The sequence below is a fragment of the Sorex fumeus genome, unplaced genomic scaffold (assembly GCF_029834395.1).
Source record: "Sorex fumeus unplaced genomic scaffold, SorFum_2.1 ptg000107l, whole genome shotgun sequence".
NCBI classification, from domain to species: domain Eukaryota; kingdom Metazoa; phylum Chordata; class Mammalia; order Eulipotyphla; family Soricidae; genus Sorex; species Sorex fumeus.
In genome coordinates this window covers 1128352-1152634 of record NW_026606164.1, presented here as the reverse complement: position 1 = coordinate 1152634, position 24283 = coordinate 1128352, and the positions used below count along the sequence as shown (strand labels likewise).

The 24283-nt window shown below is 62.1% G+C and overlaps 1 protein-coding gene across 3 annotated transcripts in view; it reads right to left on the bottom strand.

Annotated features, from left to right (window-relative positions):
- DPP6 (dipeptidyl peptidase like 6) overlaps window positions 1–24283 on the bottom strand; it is a 507074-nt gene that overhangs the window by 395075 nt on the left and 87716 nt on the right. Inside the window, exon 1 of one of the 3 annotated variants that reach the window (XM_056134829.1) lies at window positions 23531–23815. The exons of the other annotated variants lie outside the window; for them this stretch is intronic. Coding sequence (XP_055990804.1) covers window positions 23531–23764 — 234 coding nt within the window. The 5' untranslated portion in view covers window positions 23765–23815. Of the gene's footprint in view, window positions 1–23530; window positions 23816–24283 lie in introns of those variants that run through there. 3 annotated transcript variants of the gene reach the window in all.

The following is a 24283-nucleotide window of genomic DNA, read 5'->3' as shown; positions in this document are numbered from 1 at the left end:
GGAGACGGGCCCTTCTGGGGACCAGGCCAGCATCAAGGCCACCGAGCCTGTGGCCACTGCAGAGGCAAGGATGGAGGTGTGTCCCGACCATCTCTCTCACGTGGCCAACCTGACCTGGGGGTCCATGGCACCTCTGGCCCATCTGCACAGCACTTACGGTCACAGTCTCAAGCAACAGAATCCTGGGGTGTGACTCCGAGCATCCTCACTTCAGAGGAGGCCATAGGGGCCCGGGAGAGGTGGTCCCTAAGGGGGGCGGGTGGGGTCACTCTCGGGGTGGGGTCACTCTTGGGGTAGGGTCAGTCTCAGGGTGGGGTCACTCTCAGATCACTCTCAGGGTGGGGTCACTCTTGGAGTCACTCTCGAGGTGGGGTCACTCTTGGGGTCACTCTCAGGGTGGGGTCCCTCTCAGGGGTCACTCTCGGGCCGACCTTGAGTCATGAGAACCTGCCCGTGTTCGGCCTCAGCTGCCCCAGGACGCGGCCCTGAAACTGTCTCTGGAGCTGCTTTGCCCCTCACCCCACGGTCTCCTCAGACCTTCATTGGCGACAGTCCAGAGTTACCAGCACGAAAGCCCAGGACAGGGATGAATGATTCAGGGTGGACACTAATAAGGGCTCTCTGGGCAGTGCTCCTGGCCGGGAGGCCGGAGAGCCAGGAGAAGGGCCGGGGGGCAGGGCCAGCCTGGATGGGGCTCGTGTGCGGCTCCCTGCTGCCCCACGTGGCTTCGGGACACCCAGGGCCCTGGGCAGCGGCAGACGTGCGCAGTGGGCGCTGCTCGAGGCAGGCCAGCCCAGGCAGCCCTAGACCTCAGGGTGCGTTGCTATGGGCCTCGCACCCGTGGCATCCAGCACCTGCCCACTTGCTGAGTGGGGAGGGTGCTCCATGTGGGGTGCTCAGAGCCCCTCAGCATGGGTGGACCGTCCCTCCAGTTGGGAAACACGGGGCAGGAAGCCAGCTGACCAAGATGAGGCTGATTCCTGGCGGCCTCAGGGTGAGGGTGGGCTGGATCTCAGATGTGGAACAGCGGCATCTGTGGCCCTGGGGCCCGGCATGGGCCAGGCTCTTTGGGCCGTTTCTGTGAGGCAAATGCTGGGCCTCAGCTGGCTGGGTGGGGACACTTGTCCGAGAAGTGACTCCCGTGGCAGGCAAAGTCCCATGAGCCCCCTGAAGCCACACGGAGACCCACGACTCGGTAACTGACAGCACATGGCTCACGGGCACACAGACAGGAACCCGCTCAACCGGGCACACACGCAGCCCAAGCAGGAGGGGGTGGCAGGGGACGCCCTGGGTGCTCCCCGGAGGGGCGTCTCCCCGATTCCGGGTCCTACACGCTCCCGGGCTTGACTGGCCTCAGACCCGCCCACAGAGCAAGGCTGAGGCTTCACCTGAGTGTGGCTGAGTCTGTGCCAGCCTGGGGCAGCTGGACATGGTCAGCTCCAGTCTGCTGCTGGCCCCGCCCAGGACCACCCGCCCTGTTCAGGAAGCCCCTGCCCCGCCGTCCTGACTCTGTGTGAGCACCTCCCAGCCTGGGGAAACTGGCTGCAGCTGGGATTCCCCCCGCTGCCCATGCTCCACCCTGCCCAGCGCCTCAGGAATGCCACATCAGTGGGCACAGGCCACGGGCTTGGTGGAGACCCACACCGAGGGGTGCGGGCGCCCTGTCTGTGGACGTTTGCCCTGGGAAAGCGCCGGAGGCAGGCTGGCCGTGTCTGGCCCCACGCCTCTGCCCACAGCCGCTGCCCACGCGTTTGGGGGGACCTCACAGCGCAGGGAGCCCGGGGGGGAGGGGTTGGGGACCGCGGGAGTCAGCAGTGGGGGCTGCGGGCGCCGGGGCCCCTTCAGAAAGGAAACTCTGTCCCCAGCACGTGGGCCGGTGCCTGCCCCCTACTCACCCTCCAGAGCCGTTTCACTCTGTCCACGCCCGGCAGTCTGCGGGAGTCCATCCCTGCTGGCCGTGGAGACAGCAGCCCCGGGCCCCGCCGATTGCCCTGGCAGGAACGCCCAGGCGTGCCCGGGACTCCGGCAAACAGACTCCGGCTCCGGCGCCTCCCGCGCGACCACAGAGCCGAGCGGCCGTTCCGCAGGCGGCAGCCAATAGTCTGCACAGGCCGGGCCCGGGGGACGGGAGAGGACGCCGCTGCAAGCTGATGGACGTGGGGGGGGGGGGTGGCGAGGGAGGGCCAGGCGGGTCCAGAGCTGCTCCCCACACATGGCGAGTGCTAGTGCCTGCTCGCCTATGCAGCTCTGCAGGGCTGTTCGCCCCAGACCCCGACGCTCAGCTATGCCAGGACCCCCGCACGCTGCAGCCACGCCAAGCTGGGGCCTCAGGCCACTGGGGGGGAGGGGCACGTGCCAGGGCTGGCAGCTGGTACAGAAACGGGGGTCTGGGGGCAAGGAGGCTTTTGAGGGCGGGGCTGGCCCCTGGCAGGCACTGACGTCCACAAAGTTCCCCTGGGAGCCACACTGCTCCCAGAGGACACACCCGTCCCACACTCACACTCTGCGGTCACTTCTGCGTGGACAGCGTGTGCCTGTGGGCTCTGCAGCCGGGTAGCCGGCGCTGATGTCCCGTCCATGTCTCCCTCCAGAAGGAGCCACTCAGTGTGGGGACGGAGCATCGGCAGGACAGAGACCGGCCACCCCAGCAGGACGGGCCAGGGACAGTCTCTGTGGGGGCAGGCACACGGGCCTTCCCACCCTGCCTGGCCGGGTCAGTCCTGGGCACGGCACCTCCAAGCTGCTCCTCACGCTCAGATTCCCGAAACCAAGCCCTACCCCACACCTGTGGCACCCTCCAGGAGTACGACAGGGGCTTGTCTCTGCTGTCTGGGGCAGTGGGTGGTCTGGAGGCAGCTTGGACGTGGAGTGAAGCAATGGAGGCGGCAAAGCGTGGCAGGACTCAGCCACGAGTGGGGTGGCGGGGGAAGGAGGCTGGAATGGACACGGGGTGGTCAGTGATGTGGGCGGGGCCGGGGAGGCGGGACGGTGGAGGCGGGGAGGGGTCCCCTTGGTGGCTCCGAGGTCCTGAACCCCTGGCTGGCTGACCATCCCGCACCCAGCCATGCAAGAGGACACGGGCGTGTTGGAGTCGGCACTGAGTGTGCCGGGTTGGGGTTGGGCGTGTGGCCTCCACTGGGCTGGGCCGAGTAGAAACTTGGAGTTCTGGGCGGCCCCTCACTGCGCCCCTCATCTTCCTGAAGGGCGGCCTGAAGCTTGTGCCTGTGCCGTCCTGTGGCTCTGGCTTCGGGTCAGGGGTGGACGCTCTGGGCCGAGGGAAAGCAGATGAAACCCGGGGCCAGCAGGCGGCCCTCCGCGGGGCTTAGTGTGGCCCACACCCCTTTGCTTCCTGCCCTGGGCAGGGGCGACCCTGCAGCGACGTGGCTGCCCCCTCCGGAGCTGCGCTTCCCGCCAGCAACAACCTGGGGACAGACTCACAGTGGAACTTGCGACCCCACTGCCGTGCGGGCACAGGCGCCGGGCGGCTGCAGCGCCAAGAAGCAAGACACGGGTGCAAGTGGGCCACGCTGGGCCTCGATTTGCTCAAACAGCAGTTTCACAGTGGGCCTGTATAAGCCCTTAGCACGGTGCCTGGTACTCACCCTAGAGTACTACACCTAGTACTCACCCTAGAGTACTATACCTGGTACTCACCCGGAAGCACTACACCTGGTACTAACCCTAGAGCACTATACCTGGTACTCACCCTAGAGTACGACAACTGGTACTCACCCGGAAGTACTATACCGGGTACTCACCCTTGAGCACCATACCGGGTACTCACCCTTGAGCACCATACCTGGTACTCACCCAGAAGCACTACACCTGGTACTCACCCTAGAGTACTTATACTGATACTCACCCTGTAACACGACACCTCGTACCCATCCTGGAGTACTATATGTGGTACTCACTCTATATTACTATGCCTGGTGCTAACCCTGAGTAATACACCTGGTACTATCCCTATAGTGCTCCACCTGATACTCATCCCACAGTATCACCCCGTATTCATCCTAGACCACTACACTTGGTACTCATCCCATAGTATCTACCCAGCAATCACCCCATCGTACCATCGGCCCTCCCACTGCAGTACCACAACTAGTACTCAGCCCCTTTGTCTGCATGTGGCCCTTGCTGTCGGCAGTATCCAGCGCTTAGTACTGCGGACACCAGGCCATCCTGGCTAACCCGGATGACCTCCCACCAGGGACAACTGTCATGGAGACGCAGGAGGAAAGGAGTGTCTCTTTCTCGGGGAAATCGCGAGCCTCAAGGGTCCCTTGAACCCACACTTGCTCCTGGGCAGGGGCTTCCCACAGAGTGAGCCATCCTGCCGGCGCCTGGGTGTCTGTCCATCCATCCGGAACCTTCTTCCATGGTCGGCCACTTCCTCCAGCATCACCGCCCCCCTTGGGCCCACTCGAGAGCGTCAGCTTCTGGGTACCACAGTGACCCTGCCATGTGCTTATGGGACAGCTGCACATCCACGGTGCGGCCACACAAGGGGCGGGGGACACAGACCAGTTGGTCGCTGTCCATGGTGGACACCCGGCAGCTGTGCCCCTGTCCATGGTGGGCACCCAGCAGCCGTGCCTCTCGGCACAGTGCGTGTGTCTCACTGCCCTGCCAGCCGGCCGCAAGTGCTTGTAAAAAGCAGCTTCTAACATCAGCGAAGCCGCTTCACCAACAGGAACGCGGCTGCGTGAGGGACGGGGCCGTCCTCGCCCATTTTCCTGCTGACCTTCATGCTCTCTGGCGATAAGCCGCAGGGAAGAGGGCGCTCGGGCGGGGGTGTCATCGTGAGTTCTGCCCCGTCCACTCCTGGGCCGGGGGATTCCGTTCCCTTCCCTTCGCTCAGCTACACACGGGTGGGAGACGCCTTCCCTGCTCTGTGGGGGCCACACCTGCCGTGCTCAGGGCTCAGGGACCCCCAGGATGCCGGGGACAGAGCCCAGGTGGGAGGCGTGCAAGGCCGGAGCCCTCCTCGTGGTGCTCTCGTTCCGGCCCGTCCCTCTGTCTGCCGCCTGAGCCCCGCGGGCCCTGTGCAGACCCGGGTCTCTGTCCCTGAGCGTCTCGTCTTTCCCTAGTGCCTGAGGAAACGCCCGGGATCCCTTCCGGGACGGCGTCCACTACCATCCAACGGGTCAGGCCAAGCGCCAGAATACTTAACTCTAAGTTAAGGGCACGGTCATGGACACAGTCTGTCATGACTCAGAGTAACACCCGGATAAGGACCCTGCTAGGGCTAGGAAGGACTAATCTGGCCTGGGCACTGTTGTCTGGGGGTCTACTGTGAGAGCCCCCCAGGAGAGCCACCCTACAAGCCTGATGGATCTCTTACTGTGCCCGTACACAATGACTAATTATTTTTTTGCTTTTTGGGTCACACCCGGCAATGCACAGGGGTTGCTCCTGGCTCATGCACTCAGGAATTACCCCCGGCGGTGCTCGGGGACCCTATGGGATGCTGGCAGTTGAACCCGGGTCGGCCACGTGCAAGGCAAACGCCCTCCCCGCTGTGCTATCACTCCAGTTCCCACCATGACTAAGATTAAGAAGCCGAATGAAGATGAATGTCTGAACGGCTGTTGGACTCAGGAAAGGGGAGACGCACCCGCGGGGGTATTTTGCCCCTGAGCGGATCTCGGGCCGTAGGAGATCTTCGCGCTCTCGGGAGGGCTTCGGAGGTTGGGGTGCTACCCGACCTGGTGTACTTGCTTCCCCCGTGCTGGGAGGTTGGGGCGGGACAGAGGCCACGAGACGGGGTGCGGAGAGACGAGCAAGGGGGACAGGAGGCGACGGAATGAAGGGCAGCGTGAGGTGGGACCGGGGAGCTCAGTGAGACTGGACCAAGCGCGTGGGGAGGACGGAATAAGCGGCGACTGGTCCCCAGCCAGCCTGGCGCCCGGTTCCCTCCTTCCCGCGTCCGCCGGTGCTGCGGGCCAGGCGGGGAAGCCCCTCACGGCCACCGAACACATGTGGCGGGCGAGAGAGAGCCCACGTCACGACTCACTTACGTATTTCGTGGTGACACGCCTGCCCGGAGCTGAGGGGGAGACGCCCCCGGGAGCGGCCGCCCGGCAGAGATGCAGCCTCCCCTCTGAGCACCGCAGACCCTCTGGGGGGAGCAGGAGAGGAGGGGCCGGGGTCTCTGCACAGGCCAAGCCGCAAACGTGGCAGGAGGCAAAGGCTGACGAGCAGCAGAGGAAAGGGACGGCCGTGGCGGCTTCCCAGCCTGGACCCCCCTGACTCTGGCTGCAGGGCCACGGGGGCCCAGCTGGCCACACGGGGACGTCAACCTCTCACCCGACGTGGGCATGCCGGAGCCATAGAGGCTGCCCCAGGGCCTTGGTCGCTGCCGGCTGCCTTCTGAGGGTCTGGAGCCGGGTCAGCAGCCTCTGCCGTGCTGCCGTGAGCAAACTTGTCATTCGCTTGAGCGCGACACTCCACAACACCACACGCAATGGCCAGCAACGCGGCTCGTGTTTCTCCAGGGACCCACCGGCAAGTTGGAGCCCCCCCACCGCGCCCCAGGCTCTACTGGGACCCACAGGAGGGGGCTGCAGGGCGAGAGGGAGGCGCGTGGGCTGGGGCGCCCTGACCAGGCCCGCCCTGTGTCCAAGAGCCAGAGACACAGTGTCCTGTGCCCCCCTGCACACACACACACACACACACTACTGCACACTCACTCCTCACACACACACACCTTTACACACTCATTCACCACACACACTCATACCACACTCACACACTCACCACACCTCACACACCTCATACACACCACATGTGCACACACACCTCACACTCACACCTCATACACACACCTCACACACACACCTCACACACCACTTGTGCAACACTCACCACTTCTCAGACGCTCACCACATCTCACACACACTACACCTCACACACTCACCATATCTCACACACACCTCGCACACCTCATACCACACCTCACACACACCACACATGCACACACACCACATCTCACACTCACCACACCTCACACACCTCATACACACCATACCTCACACACCACATGTGCACACACACTCACCATCCTCACACACTCAGCACACCTCACACACATCTCACACACACCACACTTCACACACATCACACCTAACACACACCACACATGCACGCACAATACCTTACAAACTCACTACACCTCACACATTCATCACACCTCACACACACCTCACACATATACCACACTCACACACACACACCTCACAAACTCACCACACCTCACACACTCATCACACCTCATACACTTGCCACCCCTTACACACTCACTACACATGCACACACAGGCTGTGTGTCCCCACAGACCGTGTCCTGTCAGGGAAGCTGGTCTTGGTACCTGAGCTCCCACACACCGCCTCAGCGCACCATGGACACTGTGTGTCTCGCGGTGGACACTCGCCATGAACACACATTCGCTGTGGATGTTCATGGTCGACCCTCGCTGTGGACACTCAGTCGGCACCTACCGTGGATGCGCCCTGGGCACTCGCCGTGGACACGCACAGCCACCAGCCGCATGGTCATCACTGTCCCTGGGAAAGCTCCTCCTTGGGGAGGGTGTGAGCCTGGACCCCAAGAGTGGACAGTGGGACCGGCCCGGGGAAGCCTCAGAGCAGAGACGCGCCACTCGGCCCGGCCATCACCACCCCCCACCCCCCGCCTCGCACGCCTCCCACGCCGGGCAGACGAACCTTCCAGAGCCTGTCCACGTGTGCCCACCCTGCGCACTTGCCGCTGGGCCTGGCGCCTGTGCTGGGGTATCGGGGTGTCTGGAGGAAGCTTGGGGCTGAGGCAAGTCAGAGACGGGGTCGGGCCAAAGCCTCAGGCCTTGGGGCTCCTGGAGGCCCAGCCCTGAGCGCGGGGCAGGAGCACGTCCAGCAGGGCCCGACGGCTGCGCGTCTGCAAACAGGAGCAGCTCAGAGAGGAGGCGCCGGGCCCAGAGTCTGGCCAAGCGGTTGCAGGACACAGCGGGGGAGTGAGGCGGCCACTGGCCTTGTGGGTGGCCACGCCTGGCCCCGACCCTGCAGCCTGAGGTTCAATGCCCAGCAACCTGTGAGCACAGCGCGGGGAATAGCCCCCGATCACGGAGGGTGGGGGGAGGCGACACACAGTCCCAATACTCCAGTGAACGCCTCCGTGGGAGATGTCCAAGTGCTGCCCTGAAGACCACCGAGCAAAGAGACAGACAGAGGGAGAGACGAAGGGGGTGGGGGGGGGACGGAGGGGTGGGGGGGGACAGGACGCTCAGACGAGCAGAGCCGCGGGAGGCTGGGCTGGCCTCAGAGCGGAGGGTGGATTTCTGCGAGGGAATGAGACACAAGGTGGAGGGGAGCACCGTGGGCGCTGGCCCCGCAGGCGCCCACCCAGGTTTTATCCTCGGCCCTGCATGCGGTTCCCTGAGCCCTCCAGGAGTCGGCCCCGAGCACTGCTGGGTGTGGCCCCCAAACGAAACAACCACCAAAGAGGTTTCAGAGGGAAAACCACAACAGCTCGGCGTGAGCTGAGTTAGACCAAGCGTCCAGATGCCTGCGAAGGGCCCTTTGGACAAAGCCTTAAAAAGGACACGGACGAGGAGAGAGAGACGGCGGGGAGCAGAGAGGCCTTCGCTGGCCGAAACGCGGGGCTCCCAGCTGCAGGGCCTGACCTACAGACCCCCAGGGACTCACACTCAGCACCAGAGCGGCAGCCCAGGCCCCGGCACACAGTCTTGTCTTCTACAAATGTGGAAGCCGCCAAAACCTCCATCTGGCAAACACTGTTGTGAAGTGACCGCGCAAGGAACGGAAAAGACCTTGACTGAGTTCCGGCAGAGCCAGGGCCCAGAGCAGATTTATTCATACTTTTATTTATCTCTTTATCCACACACACTCCATCTGCCCATCTATCCTCCATTCATCCTACTCACCATCAATCCATTCACCCATCCATCCATCCATTCATCCATGCACCCAGCCATCCACCCATATACCCATCCACCGACCCATCCACCCATCTATCCACCCAGCCAGCCAGCCAGCTAGCCAATCCATCCATCCACCCTCTCACCCACCCACCCACCCATCCATCACCCATCCACCCAGTCATCTACCCATCCATCACCCATCCACCCACTCACTCATCCATCCATCCATCCATCCATTCATCCACGCACCCAGCCATCCACCCATACACCCATCCACCGACCCATCCACCCATCTATCCACCCACCCAGCCAGCCAGCTAGCCAATCCATCCATCCACCCTCTCACCCACCCATCCACCCATCCATCACCCATCCACCCACTCATCTACCCATCCATCACCCATCCACCCACTCACCCATCCATCCATCCATCCATCCATCCATCCGTCCGTCCATCCATCCACTAGCCCATCCCTGCCTCCATCCCTGTCCGTGGCTAAGAGACTGCAGCCCTTTGGGGGGCTGGGCTCCTTCCAACACCCCCAGCAGCATTCTGTGCTCCTGGCGCGTCCTGGGCAGGGGCAGCTCCAGAAGGCTCAAGTCCCCAGACATGGGGTCCGGAGTTGCTACGGCTTTTCCAGCCAAGGCCCCCCTGAGGTGACCTTCATGGTGAAGCCTGGAGTGTGCCAGGGGAGGGACTACAGGGCACGGGTGGTACCAGGGTGAAAATCCATTTCCCGTGACGCACAGCAAACGTCCACGGGACACGCTAGTGCAGCCCCACTGCAAAGGTCAGGGCTTCTTGCTCACCTGTCCGCCTGTCCATCTGTCTGCCTGTCCACGTGTCCGCCTGTCCATTTGTCCACCTGTCTGACTGTCCACCTGTCCATCTGTCCACCTGTTTATCTGTCCCCCTGTCTGCCTGTCCATTTGTCCCCCCATCCTCCTGTCCGTCTGTTCGCCTGTCCGTCTATCCACCTGTCTGCCTGTCCACCTGTCTGTCCCGTCTTTCCACCTGTCCGTCTGCCTGTCCCCCTGTCCGTCTGTCCACCTGTCCTACCTCTCCCACCTGCAGCTGCCCACACCGCTACACCCAGCTCAGTGCCCTGCCTGGCCTTGGTGCCCCTGCCATCACGCCGATCTTCTCCAGAAGCTTCCAAGTCCTCCCACTCCGGCAGGCCCTCGCCAGCCCTCAGGGTCGCTGGGGACAGGCTCCCGTTGGCCAGTCTCTGCCCGAAGCCGCCCTGGCCGTGGGGCCTGCAACATCGTGTCCAGCTTCCAGGCACAGCCAGTTCCCGGGAAGCTCCGGGCAGGTGGGGCCAGGTGGGTCCCCCCCCAGCACCCCAGCCCGCCCCCTCCCCCGAGTGCCCGCCCCCTGCACACTGAGCACTGAGTCCCCGAGGGGCGGGGCGGGGGTGTGGGAGGGCCCCTGCCTTTTCCTCGGGACTTCCCTCGGGGCTTCGCCGGTTCAAGAAAACCTTCACATTTTTATCTGCTCTCATTTTGAGAGGAAAAACACGAAAACATTTTATCAATCATTTTGGGTGAAATTTGATTCTGCAAAATGAAGGATTCCAGCCAGGTGGTTTGTTCTGACTCGGTCTCAGGCCCACCGCAGCCTCCGGAAGCCGGTTGCCATGGCAACCACTCATTATCTCTCAGGAGTTGGCTGATACCCCAACGGGGGGGGGGGGCGGGGGAGAGAGAAGGAGAGAGAGAGAAGGTGAGAGAGAGAAGGAGAGAGAGAAGGAGAGAGAGAAAGGGAGAGAGAGGAAGAGAAAGAGGGAGAAAGGGAGAGAGGGAGGAAGAGAGAAGGAGAGAGAGGGAGAGAGAGGGAGAGGGAGAGACCCGCAAACCTTTCTGGCCTCCCGACAGTCCTGCTTTATACCCGACAGGGGTCTCTAATTTCCCACCCCCTTGACTAAGCACTAGGCTGCCGCTCACTCAGCCCCAGGCCGGCCCCAACTGCCCCTGAACGAGCTCTGGGGACCGACTCCGAGGCGCGACTTTTCTCTGTATTGAAGGGAATTTTAAATCCTGACATCTTGGAATCTGGCTTTACCTCCTGGGTGGGAGACAGACGCAGGCTTCACGAGGCCGGGAAAAGGGATGTAGGCCTGTGTGTGCGTGCACGTGTGTGTGTGTGTGTGTGTGTGCAGTGACACATATGCACAGATGTGCCTGTGTGAGCGTGTGTGGATGTGAGTGTCCACGCGTGTATCAGAGGCGAGACAGACGCAGACGCACGCTAAGGCGAAAAGAGCCGAGCGTCGGGTCACTGGATCTGGGTGTGACTTCGGGTGGGTTTGTCTCTCTCAGCACAGCGCCAGCACTTCTGCAGGGGTGAGGAGATGGGGGACACGTCCAGCCTCCCCCCACTGGGGGTGTGACTGGGGAGGCCAGGTCACAGTCGTGCTGATGTGATGGGTCAGAGGCGTCCCTGGACACGCTCGGGGTGCGCCCAGCATGGGCCCAGATGGAACCCCTCCCCCTCTCCACAGCCCTGCCCCCCCCCACCGCAGGAGGCATGGGGCGGCCAGAAGGGGGCACCCTGGAGCTTGGGGCCCTGTACTGGGCTCTCGGCAGGCGTGCAGGGACCCCCAGAGACCCCATCTCACAGGGACCCACACTGGGCTTTGTCTGAGAAAAACTCAGCGAGTGATAGGAAGTGCTCATCCCTGCTCCCACAGACAGGAAGTGCTTATCCCGGTGCCACAAACAGAAAGTGCTCATCTTGCTGCCATGGACAGGAAGTGCTCATCCCTCCTCCCACGGACAGGAAGTGCTCATCCCTGCTCCCGTGGACAGGAGGTGCTCATCCTCATCTCGTGGCGGCCCAGGGCTCTGGCCACCCGGAGTAGGCTGCAGCCCAGAGTTTGCAGGGTTGCAGCCCAACAGCCACATGACCAATCTTCCATGAGAACATTGACTCCAGGTGGGGCAGCGGGGAAACTGGGTGCGGGGTGGCCAGACGGCGGTTCCACCAGCAGGGGCACCGCGGAGCAGGAGGGCCATCGGCTGGACAGTGGATGTGGCCCGGCTCTGTGGCCACCCAGTCAGTGGCTCACTGCAGGGCAGGAGCGAGCAGGGGTCGCGGGGGCCATGCACTGCGGGTGCGGGTCTGCCCACTGACCCCACCTCTGCTGGGTCTGTCTCGGGCACCGCCTTTTCCTCTCTTAGAATCTCACAGAATCTCTCAGAAATCCTCTCTGAATTCTCAGTATCCTTGTCGGATCTCCTTTCAGAATTTCCCCTCAGAATCTCTCAGAAATTCTCTCAGAATTCTCAATATCCTTGCTGAATCTCCTCTCAGAATTTCCCCTCAGAATCTCTCAGAATCTCCTCTCAGAATCTCTCAGAAATCCTCTCAGAATTCTTCATTTCCTTGCTGAATCTCCTCCCAGAAACTCTCAGAATCTCTCAGAATTAGCTCTCAGGATCTCTCAGGATCTCTCAATCTCCTTGCTGAATTTGCTCTAAGAATCTCTCAGTTTCCTCTCAGAACCTCTCAGAAATCCTCTCAGAATCTGTTTCCTCTTGGCTCCCTGAGCACCTCTTGGCCAACTGCGCACGCCCCGGGGCCAGGCTCCAGGACGGGGTGCTCATCGCAGAATCAACACTGAGCCCTGAGCCGCGTTTATGCTCCAAAGAAGAGACAAGGCGACAGACAGGCAGAGCTGCGGGCTGCCAGGCTCAGCGCTGCGCCCTTGACCTTGGTCCGTCTCCCTCCTCAGCCCAGACGCTCCTGTGGGCCCCTCAGGATCCCGGCGGCGCGTGCTGCCCTCTGCTGGCCGCACCCCGGAACAGCAAAAGTCCCGTTCCCTATTCAGCATTTGCCTTTTTTTTTCCTGTCTCCCCGTTTTTTTTGCGGGGGTGCGGGTGGGAGGGTTCGCCCCCGCCCCCGGCTGTGCTCAGGGAACACCCCGGCAGGGTTCAGGTGGGGGTTTCACGGGATTAAACCTGAGTTGGCCGTGTGCAAGGGGGCGTCCTGCCCACACGTCTCTGGCTTCTCATTTCAATTCCCTTTCAGTGTCTCTGCGCCCAGCTGGAGTCCTGATGGGCTTCGCTGGCCGGACTTTCCTTGCAAGGGAGCCGAGAAGAGAAGAAAACGCCTCATCTCCCCAACCGCCAGCTCCACCAGGAGACAGAAACACCTGAGTGGGTGGGGGGGGTGGCACCCGGAGAGCCACAGGACGAGGAAACAGCCTCAGGGGCCCCTGGATGCGCCTGGGGGCACTGCCCAGCCCACACAGGCATCCGCAGTGAGTGGGCGTCTCCTCCCAGAGGCCTGGCGTGGGTGGGGGGGGCTCCCAGGCCCGCCTCAGGCTGAGGACGGGGGAGGTAGAGGCACGGCAGCGGCAGAGCCAGGCGGCCCCCAGCCCAGCCAGTTCGCGGCAGCCCCAGGCACACTGACGGCCAGACGGATGAGTCACCGCCCGGCGGCCAGACGCTGCTGCCTCAGCCCACAGGACCAGGCTGACCTGGAGGTCACTGCCCAGCACGGCCACAGCCACGGGCGGGAGCTGGACGGGTCAGACCTGGCGTTCCCGCACCTCTCACACGCCGCCCCGCACGGACACCGCCGTCTCACAACACGAAGGGATGCGGGGTCCTCCCAGCATGACAGTCACCAACAAGAAAACGCGGCCACACAGCCCACGCCCAGACCCGCCGTCAGCCCAACCCCACCCGCGATGTGCTGGTGGCGACTCTGGTTCCTGCTTGACAGAGCGTGTGTTGTGGAGATCTCCAGATGGGGGTGGGGGCTCGCGGCAGCCCTCCGGGACCCTCGGCCTGGGCTCTCCCCCCCCACCTCAGCTGGCCACCTTGCCTGTGTCTTGCCCGGGGTTGTCCCCCACGCCGGAGAGCCGGCCAGCGACAGTACGAGGCCCAGAGACAGACAGACAGACAGACCCAAGGCCGTGTCCCCAACCCCCCAGGGCCAGCCTGGCTCTCCGGGGCTCCACCAAGACTGGCTGGAAGATTCCAGACAGGCAGGGCTGAGGGGCCAGCGTGCTCCAAGGCAGGAGAGGGAATGATGGACGGGCGGCCAGCAAGGGAGGGCCCAGGGGGACAGGAGCTCCCGGCAGAACTCGAGGGGGGCTGGGCGAGCCGGGGGTCCTGACCTTCCACTGTCCGTCTGCCCTTCCCTCGCTGCCCACTGCACCCCACTGCCCCTGGAAAGCAGGGGAGAGAGGAGGAGAGGAGAGAGGGAGGGGGAGGAGGGGAGGAAGGAGGGGGTGGGAGGGGGAGAGGGAGGAGGGAGGGGAGGAATCAGAGGGAGGGGAGAGGGAGGAGGGAGAGGGGGAGGGAGGAGGGGATGGGAGGGGGAGAGGACGGGAGAGGGAGGAGGGAGGGGAGGAGGGAGGAAGGAAGAGGGGATGGGAGGGGAAGGGGAGGGGGAGGGGGAGGGCGGCTCTGAGGCTCCGGCTGCTGAATAATGGGGCAATGTCAGCTCTGGGGGGCTCCTCTCCATGGCGGCCCCCGACCCTGGGGGAGCCTCGCTGCCACCCACCCCCTCCCTGCCGTGGGGTCTAGGGGTCCCAAGGACCCTCCCTGCTGCGGGGGAGGGGAGAGGGGAGCCAGGCCCTGCAGGGGTCAGGGGGACACCCCGAGAGGCTGCCGGGAAGAGGCGCCCACAGAGCCGCAGGGCGGGCGCCCATGGGACAGGGACAGCAGGCAAGCCCATGGGGGGCACTCTGAGCCCTACGGCCCCCAGGCACCCCCACCCTGGGACGGGCAGGGGCCCACTCTGTGCCCCTGGGAACCCCACCATGGAGAGACACTGGCCCTGGCTGTGCACGAGATGGACCGGGCCGGCCCAGTGGGTCCTGGGGCCCGTGTCCCGCCCACCCCGTGTCCAGCCCCGCACCTGTCGGGACAGGGCACACGCGTGGGGGTGCCCACGGCCCTCCCACCTTCCCCACCTGAGGCCTCTTCACTGCTAGACCGTGTGCGAGTACACGCGTGTGCGCCTGTATGTGTGTATCCTCTTGTAGCTCATATGTCCATAATCCTGTCTGAGCGTGCATGTGTGTTTTCATGTATGTGTATCTGCATGCATGTGCATATGGATCCATGTGGGCATCATCTGTATGCGTATGTTCACGTGTGTGGATATGTGTACATGTCTGCATGCACACGTGTGCGTCTGCATGCGTGTGCAGTGCATGTCTGCATGTGTCTCTGCCGGCCATGGGACAGCTGCGTGGACGCCGCCCTCTCCCGCTGCAGCCACGGGCCAGTCCGAGCAAGGACACAGCCTTGGGGCCCCCGGCCCTCCCAGACGCTCGGCAGGTGCCACCCCACGCGGGGTCCCGGCAGCCCGGCTCCTGCGCTGGCCCTGGGGACAGGACCCTCCTGGGCCTCCGTGCAAGACACGGTGGTGGGGGGATGAGGGCGCCCACAGCAGCTGGACTCCCGCCAGCACCCGCACAGGCCAGCGGGTGGTGACCGCCACGACCGTGTGATCCGTCACGACTCACAGGTGTCCCGAGCGTCCCCAGACACCCCTCCAGGCCACGCAGGAAGAGGCACAGACCCGCGTGGTCCTCGGAGGTGCGGCTGTCGGCTCAGCTCTGCATCTCAGCTCCAAACGGGGGACGAAGCCTTTATCTCTACAACTTTATATCTTTATCTTTATTGTTGGCTGATTTTCTTGAGTGCAAACATTATCTTAAAACTGATCAAAACCACCGAAAGTGGAAGGTGGCACCCAACGCCCCCCACAGTGATGGTCACAATGACGGGTGCCCGGAGAGGTCCAAGAGCTTCTGTAAATAAGCCATGGGTGGGGGGGGGGGCATGCTGAGGGCACAGGCAACACCCAGCCCGGCAGTCCCAGCCCTGCCTGCTCCCTCCGCCTCGCACCGAACGCTGAGCCCACCTTGCCCCGGCCACCAAGCACTGCTGGGCAGCTCACCCCAAAATACCTGGAGTCTGCACCTCAGGTGTGTGTGTGTGTGTACACAGTGCGTACGTGTGTACACAGTGCGTACGTGTGTACACAGTGTGTAGTGTGGGGGATGTGTGTGTGGGATGTGGATACACAGGCTGTGCTATACATAAACTGGGCATCTGTGCATATCCAGAGTACACACGAACACAGTGCACACATGCACCGTGTGCATATTTATATAGAGAGCGTCTATGGTACGTTACACAAACAAACACACACACACACTGTCCTCCCGTTGTTCATCGATTTGCTCCAGTAACGTCTCCATTGTGAGACTTGTTGTTACTGGGTTTGGCATGCTGAATACTCTCAGTAGCTTGCCAGGCTCTCCGAGAGGGGCAGAGGAATCGAACCCGGTTCGGCCGGGCTGGCTGCGCGCAAGGCAAACACCCTGCCGCTGTGTTATCACTCCGGGTATGTTATATACTATGTATAAACTGGGTATATGTGCACATACAGAGATTGTGCACATAGCGTGTGTGTCCAGTGTGTCTATGCACAGAGTCTGAGTACATACAGGGTGCGTGTGTCTACGCAGGGCATGCGTGTTACACAGGGCATGTGTGCACACATGGAGCGGCATAGTGTGTGTAGAGTCTGTGTACATGGCCCGTGCACATACCCAGCACGTAAAGGGTGCACGTGTCTAGTTAGGATGTGTGTGTTACACTGGGTGTACACGCACAGACATAGAGCATGTGTCTGCGTAGTGTCTGCGATGGGGAGTGTGTGTGTTTATGCAGCACGTGTATAGTGTCTACGTAGAGAGTCTCCTAGCAGGGCATGGATCCATGCACACAGAGTGCGTGTACACATAAAGAGTGTGTGTGCACACGAGTGCCTGCGTATCCCAGGGCATACACACATATACGTGGGCACATGTGTATATCCCAGATAGGTGTGGATATAGGGCACATGTTCGCACACTGCATGTATGCGTGTACAGGGTGTATGTGTTTCCATTGAGTGTGTCATGCTTATGAAAGGGTGTGCCTGGTATACGGGTCTCGTGCATGCATACAGAGTGCATGTGTGAGGATGTATGTGCATAGAGAGGGGCACGTGTGTAGACAGTATGTGCATATATTAGGGTGCATGTGTGTCTACAGGATGTAGTTGCATACCCTGTGTCTATCCATGTGGTGCATGTGCATGTAAGGGTGTGTGTGTGTGTGGGATACATAGCTACATGGTATTTATGTACTTATGAGGATATGTGTAGTGTGTGTATAGGGCACACGGCTATACAGTATGTGTTTATAAGGGGGTGTGTGCAATGTGTGTGGATCCAATACACGGCTATACTGCGTTTATAAATACGTGTGTAGCATGTGTGTATAGGGTATATGGCTATTGATAAAGGTGTGTGTAGCGTGTGTATAGGGCACACGGCTATACAGTGTGTGTTTATAAGGGTTGTGTCGAAGGATGAATATTAGAGGGTTTGTGTACACGTGTGTGTATTTACCAGGGTGTGTAAGCTATACAGAACACATGTGGACTTACAGTGTGTGCACACACTGTTACGTGTGTACCCATAGGCGTGTCTAGAGTGTGCTGATGTGGTCACGGAGCGGAAGGGCATCTCAAGATCCCCTGGCCCCCAGTCCCCAGGACAGAGTGAGCACAGCACGGAAACGCCTTCCGACCCTGGCCTGCAGACTGGGGCCCAGGCGTGAGTCGGTGCATCTCCCTGAAGATGAAGCCAGAGTCCACCAGAGCCCACTAGAATAGCCCTGTGCTGTGTCCCCGTGAGGCGCCACTGCCATCCCTGCAGCCCGGGCACAGGGAGAAACGAGCCCACAGCAGAACCTGCCACTCCTCGGCCAAAGGCTTTTCCCTTGGAGCGCCGGTTTTCTCTCAGGTCCAAAATTACCCAGACTGTAGCGTTTCAGAATGCTCACTCCTTTCCACCACCATGGTGTAATTAAGTGACTCTTCCACTCAATTACCCGCCTGGGGAGCACAGTGAGAGGCGGGAGGCGCAAATGAGACGAAGTTTCTCCGATGACCAAAGACAAAATGGTTTGCTTGGCACCGACTTGTCACCGACTCCCAGCCACGGCACTTAGGAAATGAGGGGGGACCCGTTTTTATTGTTTTGGGGGCCACACTCAGCATTGCTCGGGGCTCACTCCTGGTGCTGCGTTCAGAAACGCTCCTGGAGGCGCTGGAGGAATCGTATGGGCTGTTGGGATCGACCCCTGGCGGCTGCGTGCAGAGCCAGCGCCCGCCCCACTGTGCTGTCGCTCTGGCCCGAAGTGTCACCGTCTGTAAGACGCCCTATTTCAGACAATTTCACAATGCCGGATCCTTTTAATGAAGCAATTTTCAAAAGCTGTTCGCCAGCAAGCGTGGATTATTTTAAACATGTATATAAAAATCAAACCAATGGGCTTAAAAGTAGAAACAAATTATAAGAGGGAGTATGACCACTCAGCACCCTTAGCACTAAATTTCCGAGGCAGACTTTAATTTTAAAAGGATTACTGTACATTTGATTTTATAGGCTGTGTCGGCGAGAGGGATCAATACTGAGCACTGCAGAGAAGTAGTTGATGAATGCATTGTTATCATCAGAGTAATTAAAAGGAACAGAGTCCCACTCAATGTGAACATCTTACTCAGCAGCTCTGCCAGTTGCTTGCAAAAATTTAACTCATTAATCATCCGGACTTAAAGGACGAAAAGCTTTCGGGAAGAAAGAGAAAAGCTCTAATTTATGAAGAAAGAAAAGGTCCCAAGTCAACACCGGAAGAAATTCCTGCCTGCAGAGTGATACCAGAATATTAATCTTCCGCGGGAAAATGAGCTGCTTCACTATCAAATAAATAGATTAACATCCGGTTACTCTAATGCTCCCGAGTGCCTTAAATCTGCAGGGGCAGCCGCCAGACATCAAGGGAGGGGCCCCCACAGCGACACACGAGCCTGCCATGTAAGGAGGGACCCCTCGAGTCGCCTCACCCTGCTGGGAAGGGTCGGTTCATTCTCGAGTTTGGGGCTGGCTCAGGGTGTCACTGCACGGAGCTGGGATTCGCAGCTGACAGTGAACCCACCCAGAGGGGCATGAGGCCGGCCAGCGGGGGCTGCTGCTGGTTTCCGCCATGGCAAGGGAAGTCCGAGGTGAGCTGGGATGCAGAGAGCGGGGCTCTGGCGACTGCAAGGAGGCGACGTGGAGGAGGTTCCCAAGGGCGTGCTCCGGCTCCCCCCCATTGGCGAGCACTGGCTGTGAGCAACCCTCTCCCGTCTCTAGCCAGACAACTCCCACAACGCCGGCACCGTCCCTGCTGAGACCCGAGGTGGGACAGCATGTCACTGGGCTCCAGGGTGAGGCAGTCACTCCGTCTGACGTTGAAGGGGCTTTGGAAACATTAAATAATGAATCGCTGAGAAACTCACTCACAAGGGGTCCCGGGGCAGGAACACCTCCAGGGGGCATGCTCTGAAGTGCAAATCCCTAGAGGGTCGGGGTACAGCGGCCGGGGAACTGGACTCTCCAGCAGGACACTAACCCCCAGGGAAGCGCGCAGGGCATGGCAGAGACCCAGCCCTGATCAGGGAACCCGACGGCCGGCCTGTGCATGTGGTGCTGCGGTGGGCTCCGAGAGCTGGGTATGAGCCCCCGGGAGCGACCAAGACGGGAAGCCAGGCCCCCCCATGCCTCTCCCACCCCCAACCCCCACTGCTGGAAAAGCCGAAAAGCAAATGACCTGAAGGCAAAAACATGAGGAGACGAAACGCCCCAGTCTAATCTCGCCACACGGCCGAGCTGGATCTGACTTTATGATCAGCGACAAGGACAAGCGGAGGGGAACTGGGGGGACGACGGTGGCGGCGCCTGGCACGCGGCTCTCTCCCCTCCCACACGAACCATCGGAGAACCCCGGGGGGCGGGGAGAGGAGGGGGCCTGGCTTCACAGAGCAGCATGCAGAGCTGTGATGCAAACATCTGGAGTCAGGTGTGACCTCCAAGCCATGCTGCCCCAGGGGAGGCAGGGAGGAAGGCACAGTGCCGAGGACACGGTGGCATTTGTGTGGCTCTCCAGAGCAGACTGGGGGACGGCCTCTGCGCCAAGCCGGGCACGGGAAAGCGGGTCAGTAACACAAGTGAGTGGAACTGGCCGCTGGCCAGGTGCCTGAGGCTGTGGGAGTCAGAGAAGAGAAACAGGAGCTCGCAGGGCCGGCAGGGGCCAGGGACAGGCCTCGGCGTGTCTCTAGGCAGAGGAAGGACCTGGAGGAGAGGTAGGGCCCGGCCAGAGAGGGGGACCGCCCAGGGCCTGTGTCCCCCCCAGCCCTCCGTGCCTGCAAGAGGCGCGACCGTTGATGTCCCCAGTGAATGTCACACAGCCCCGTGGGTGCCCACCGATCCTGGGGGTGATGGCATAGGATGAGACCCTCTGTCGGGTGAGTGAGGGCCACAGGGGGCACAGGGCAGCCTCAGGCGGAGGCTCGGCGCTGAGTTCTCTCATAGGAGAAGAAACTGTGAGTTAAAACAATGGAAAATGTTGATATTCATAATTGGAACCAAAGAGAACAGTCGGTGTGGGACCATCGCAGGGCAAGTGAGAGAAGCTGCTAATCCCCCAGGACAGATGAGCGGGGTGGGCCGGCCTCACACCCCAACAGCTGGACGGCCGAGCTGGGGGCAGTGACCGGCGTCCGAGACAGACAGGGTGGCGGTGTCCCACCCCGCCCCGCACCCCAAGCAGCGATGCCTCATTCTTCCCCGGTGGGGGCGGCACTGCTGTTTCCAAACACTGTAGGTGGGAATCCATGTGGCGTCGAGATGGAGAAATACGGGAAGAGACTGATACGGACTCGACGGGGCTTCGCGGGCAGCCCAGGCCCCCCAGATCCAGAAGGTGAAAAGGAATATTGACTTGGAGGACAGACAGACTTCCCACTTAGCCATGAGCCCTGGCTGACAGCCACCATAACTCATAAACCCCATTAAAAGCTACTTCCGGCAATATTTCCTAGAAAAGTCAACTTTCTAAACTCTCAAAACGTATTTTAAATCAACAACTTACTGATTTCTCAGAGGGAGTGCTCGCATAATTAATTCCATGTTTCGATAAATGTGTAAGATTGATGGAGAAACTATGGTAGAAAAGACACGAGCGTTTTATTTCTACCCAAAGCTAAATTTGAACCCTTAGAACAGCCGCATCCCACCCCAAGCCCTGTCCCGCCCGCCACCGCCGGCAGAAGCTTTCACCGCGGGTGTTTGGTGCCGGCAAGGTTCCCAGCCGCTCCCCGGTTACTCATGGCCACATCATCACCGGACTGTTTCTGTTTGGAACACTGCAACTATCTCCAGATATATTTTGGGCGAATCAGCCATCCTCATTCCGCTCAGCATCTGCGCCTTCCAACACAGCAGCCAGGAGCTAACTTCATTTATTTTCCCCCAGGAGGGTCGAAGCCTGTTGGATTGTAAGACACGCCATGTCCAGCAGCTGTGTCCAGGGCGGAGGACACTGGCTCGGAAGTGCCTGGCCCCTGGGAGCAGAGAGGAGCGGGCGGCCAGCACCTCGGACAGCGCCCGGCTACCAGCGGGCCTTGAGCCTGTTTCCTGCAGTAGCTTCAGTGCCTAGCTGTGTGTCATGTGTCCTATTCGGTCGCAGGCTTTGGGGTTTGTGCGTGAGCGGCAAGACCATCACCCCCAAACCCTTTAATATCAATAAGGGCCGGGATCCAAAAAAAAGCTTTCAAATCTACTCCCGTAAGTTTTTCCCTCTTAAATTAAGCAAACTGCGACTGGGTTTTCTCCAGGAGGAAGTGACTGGCTGAATAGGAGCAGCTGTCTTTCAGCAGCGTTTTAGATAAGACGTTTCCTGTCCCTAATAAATTCTGAGATGGCACACAAACACTGCTGAGCAAAGGCTGCTCCGTTCAACACCGAGGCATCGGTTTTGTCATGTACTAAAAACACACACACACATACTGGATAAGCTGCTTCTCTGTCTTTATCTCTCTTATCTCTCCCCTTTGTATTTTTCCAGGAAAAAAAAAAATCTGATGTCATGACTTAATGAGCCTTGGGCAGAGAGCCTGTGACAGCCGTATCAGCGGAAAGGATCGACGCCCGCCAGGCGCCGGTCTGCGCCTCCGTCCAGTCCTCCTGCCCGTGAGAGGCCCCGGCCTCGCCAGCCCGGGGAGGAGGCGATGTATGGTCCGTGTTTACATGGAGAGGAAAAGAATGGGTGGAGACGCCACGCGCGAAACTCAGCACCGCCAGCCCTGCCCGCGGGCGCCACCCAGAGCCCACGAGGGGAACTGCACACGCCTCGAGCCCGGGCACAACCCGATTGGGTTTAGTCAGGTTTAAGGCAAGGAGGTGCAGCACTGCTGCTCTGCAATGCAGCACACTGTCCTCCCCGAGTGCTCCCTAGGCCTCCGGAATCCTCCCGCAAGCCCCGTGGGAGCCCTGCCCAGGCCTCAGGGCCCGGAAGCAGAGCAGGGGAGCGCGGCCACCTGCTCGGAAGGTGTCAGGGACAAGCCCTGTGACCCTGTTGGGCAGAGAGCAGGTGCCAGGGGAAGCCTCGCGCCCGGAGAGGCAGAAGGCAGCGCGCGCGTGTGCATGCATGCGTGCGTCTGTGCGTGTGCGTGTGTGTGCATGCGATCATGCATACACAGGGGTGCGTGGCGTGCAGACCACCGCGTGGCCTGTCACTTCTATTGTGTTCAAAGAAAAACACCAAAGAAAACGAGGCAGGAAGCATCGCAGAGCCTTGGGGGCTTTTCTTGGCCCCTTGAAGGCCCCTCAGTGGGGTCGCGGAGACCCGGAAACCTATTAATGCCCTCACCTGGGGCTCAGGCGAACAGGGGCGGCGGCACCTGGGGCTCCCGTGAGCACCTGTGTCCGGGCACCCACCTCCGCGTACCCACCGCTGCTGGCCGCGCGCGGCGCCGCCGGGGCCTTCTCGGACCTGGCCCCGGTTTTGTCCCCGCCTGGGTGTCTGAGCACTGCTGAGGTGCCGTCTGAGTCATCCGTTACTAAGGCGATATGCAAATCCAACCTTTGCACCCGGCCGGAGTAGAGCGTGGCACCGAGAAGTTTTCAGCCAACAAGGCAGGGAGGGAGGGGAGCGGCCGCCCGGGGGTCCCGGCGCTGCGCAGGGCCCGAGTCCCAGCAGCGGGCCTGGGCGCTGGGCTCCGGTGGTGTTTTTTTTTCCCGTGGGGGTGGGCGAGAATGACGCCCGCTCGGCGGGGGCAAGTGTCGCGGAGAAGTGAGAAGTCGCGGGGCTGAAGGGCAGCGGGGGCGGGCAGGGGGATTCAAGGGCAGAGTCGTGACAGGTGGGAGGGGCCTGGAGCGGCCCGGGACAGTCCCCTCCCGGCTCTCCAGGAAAACAGGGGTGTGTGTGTGTGTGTAGGGGGTGGGATCCAGTCGGGGGGCCGGCGCCGGGATCCAGCCCCCCGCGCGGGCCGCCCCACCTCCCCGCCCGGCCCGGCCGGCCCCGCCGCCCGCGCGCGCCCGGCGCTGCGCTCCCAACTCGTGGCCTCGGCGGCGGCCGGCTCGGGACGGCGGGCGGGAGAGGGTCGGCCCGGGGCCGCGGGGAGGAGGAGGCGCCCCCCGACCCGCCGGCCCCGCCGGGCCCGCCGCCCCCCACCGCCGCGGCTCTTACGTCCTCGTCGTCAGCGTCGCTCCGCGCCTGGTACTGGAACCGCGGCCGGCCCCCCGCGCCAACGCCGCCGCCGCGCTCCCGGGGCGCCCCCGCCGCCGCCGGCGCTCCCGGGGGCCTGGGGGCCGCGTCGTCGTCGGGCCCGGGCCCCCCCAGCAGGCGGCTGGCCTCGGGGGGCGCGGGGAAGGAGCGCGAGGTGTTGATCTTGCCCGTGAAGCGCTGGTACAGCGAAGCCATGGGGCCCGCGCGCGTCCGCGCCGCCGCGGCTGGGGCGCTCGTGTCGGCGGCTGCTGCCCACCCGCGCGGGCGGGCGGGCCGGGGGTCGCGGCCGCGGCCGGGCCGGGGGCCGCCGCGCGCGCTCGGGCCTCGCCGCTCCCGGGGCGCCCGCCGCGCTCACGGCCGCGCCGCCCCCTCCCCGCGGCTGGCGGCGGGGGCCGGGGGCGGAGGGTCCGCGCCCCCTCGCCCCTCGCTCGTCCCGGGTCCCGGCCGGCGCGGAGGGGCCCGAGGCGGGCAGAGGCCCCCGGAGACGCGCGCGGAGGGCGCCAGCCTAGGCCCGGGATTCAGCGCCGCCCCGAGCCCGGCAGCATCCAGGGCGCATCTCCGCTCCCCGCGCCCGGCCGCGCTCGGCTCCTCCTCCCCCTCCCCGTGACGGCGCCCGGGCGGCTGGGGGCTGGCGGCGAGGAGGGGGCGGCTCCCGGGGCGCGGGCCGCGCGGAGACGGGGCGGGGGCGGGGGCGGCGGGGCCGAGACCCCCCGG